Here is a 2,500-nt window from a genome sequence, read left to right as displayed (position 1 = left end):
ACTTGTGCACTGCACTTATGTGAGGAATATTAACTTACACACACTCACAGGCTGTGGCCCAGACCGCCTATTTGCACACTTCAAATAATTAGTTTAAAGGAACACTCCACCGTTTCCTATATTAAACTACGTTATTCCCTTAACTAAGACGAATTGATGCATACCTCTCGCGTTTCAATGTGTGCACTCACTGGCTCTGGCAGTCAGCGCTACTTTGATAGCATAGATATTGGGACAATACTAGCCATCAATAAGTGGGCACAACCCCTTCAGCCCTCAGTGCACACCAGCCGTGTACTGATGGAGGTATGCCGTTTGAGACACAGCTACACACTTCCATTCAAACACACACAAGCCCTTCCACACACACTGAGTTGGATTTCTTCCTCTGGAAAACAACAATTTCTTGTCAAACGCATCTCTATTGAGATTGACACCTGAGGAGTCAAATGTTTGCCATGATTTGCTTTGATTATCCACAGCTTGAAAACACTAATGCTTTAGTCTGCGAACAACAAAAAAAGCACAGGCGACAAAGGCTTGAAAGCAAAGTTTACTCTTCAGAGAGACAGAGAGCGAGACAGCGAGAGAGAGAGACAGAGAAACTGAAAGAATTCAGCAGAAATTGCTGAAGTGTGAAGATGTGTATAAAACTCCAGCACTAATGAAGCAACATCTGCATAACATCAATAGACGCCTCTCTCTCTTTCTCTCTCTCTCTCTACCTCTCCTCCTCTTCTACTTCTCTTTCATTGCCTCCTGAGTACTGAGTGTCTTCACACACATATTTATACACACAGACACACACACACACACACACACACACAGAGAGAGACTTTGTCTCGTTGTCTTCTGTTATGTCTCCCACTCTTTCCGCAAGGTTTGAGGCGTTTAAGGTGTGAATCTGTTTGTGTTACCTTGGTGAGACATGGTGGTAGGTGTGTGTGTGTGTGTGTGTGTGTGTGTGTGTGTGTGTGTGTGTGTGTGTGTGTGTGTGTGTGTATGTGTGTGTGTGTGTGAGAGAGAGAGATGTAAGTGTACAAAAATGCGACCAGACGTTTGCACTGAAGGTCATGCATTAGCCTCTCCACTTCGTACTTGTTATGGAGGATGAACTGAAAGACCTGCCTGAGCAATAATAGAGCGAACTAACACATGCTCACACACACACACACACACACACACACACACACACACACACACACACAAGGGCATCAGAAAATGAGTGATTCAGACTTTGAGGCAGACAGAGAAAAGAACAAACAGGGCAATCAGTCTAGCCAAACATCCACACAGACGCACACACACACATACATACATACAAACACACACACACACACACACACACACACACACACACACGCACACACACACGCACACACACACACACACACACTCACGGCCAATCATTAAAGCTGTACAGTCTAGCCAAACATCCACACTCACACATGCTTCCCTGTCACTGTCTAAACACTAGAGGCCAAACAGCACAGGACACAGAAAGATTCAATAAACAAATGTCCTGGCTGTTAACATGCTTTTGTGTTCTGTAAATGGGACCACTTGTGTGCTATCACATGAACACACACACACACACACACACACACACACACACACACACACACACACACACACACACACACACACACACACACACACACACACACACACACACACACACACACACATACTCACACACACACACACACACACACACGCATGGCCAATGATTAAAGCTGTACTGTCAAGGCATGCAGCAAATATTTATTTGTGATGAACTCTAAGTTGGTGCTCTCTCCTCCTTGTTGTTTGTGCTCCTTGATGTCTGAATCATCTTTCGCTCTCAATTCAATTTAGTTCTATTTTTATAAAAGCATCGCCATGACAGTTTCAGTAACATTATTACCAAAGCCCAATTGCACGCACAAATGACAGGACAAATATGTTGTGCAAAATTGAACAAAGCCCTGATAAAACAATACGATAAAGCAACAGAACACCGTTCTAAAAGTAATAATCATTTCTCTGTCTTTCTCTCTCTCTTTCAGTTCTTTATTGTCTTGCTGGTCATCCTGCTGGCAGAGCTCATATTGCTCACCCTGTTCTTCGTATACTCTGATAAGGTAAGGGCCTAACACACACACACACACACACACACACACACACACACACACACCCAAGAGAGAGCCCCCAACACACACACCCCCCTCCTCTCTCTCAGTGTTCACTGATAAATGCCCCACACATGACTGTGTAAGACATGCAATTCCACAAAGGCTTACGCATCTACTTGATGTTTGTTTCCTGTGTCTCCGGAGCTTAAACACTCATCCATCTGATGTGCACACACACACCCACACACACACACACCCACACACACATATTTATACACACCCTGGGACACACTTCCTGACAACGACCTGAAACAAATGACAGCACTATCTGATTACACTGCGGAGATATCACACACTCACACACTCACACACACACACACACACAC

General features: G+C 44.3%; 1 protein-coding gene across 1 annotated transcript in view; it reads left to right on the top strand.

Annotated features, from left to right (window-relative positions):
• tspan9a (tetraspanin 9a) overlaps positions 1-2,500 on the top strand; it is an 85,305-nt gene that overhangs the window by 63,307 nt on the left and 19,498 nt on the right. Inside the window, exon 3 of the mRNA XM_062547188.1 lies at positions 2,049-2,123. Coding sequence (XP_062403172.1) covers positions 2,049-2,123 — 75 coding nt within the window. The remainder of the gene's footprint in view (positions 1-2,048; positions 2,124-2,500) is intronic.

The sequence above is a fragment of the Sardina pilchardus genome, chromosome 10 (genome assembly GCF_963854185.1).
Source record: "Sardina pilchardus chromosome 10, fSarPil1.1, whole genome shotgun sequence".
NCBI lineage: Eukaryota > Metazoa > Chordata > Actinopteri > Clupeiformes > Clupeidae > Sardina > Sardina pilchardus.
The sequence above is the reverse complement of the archived record's forward strand: the minus strand, read 5'-3'. Positions and strand labels throughout refer to the sequence as shown.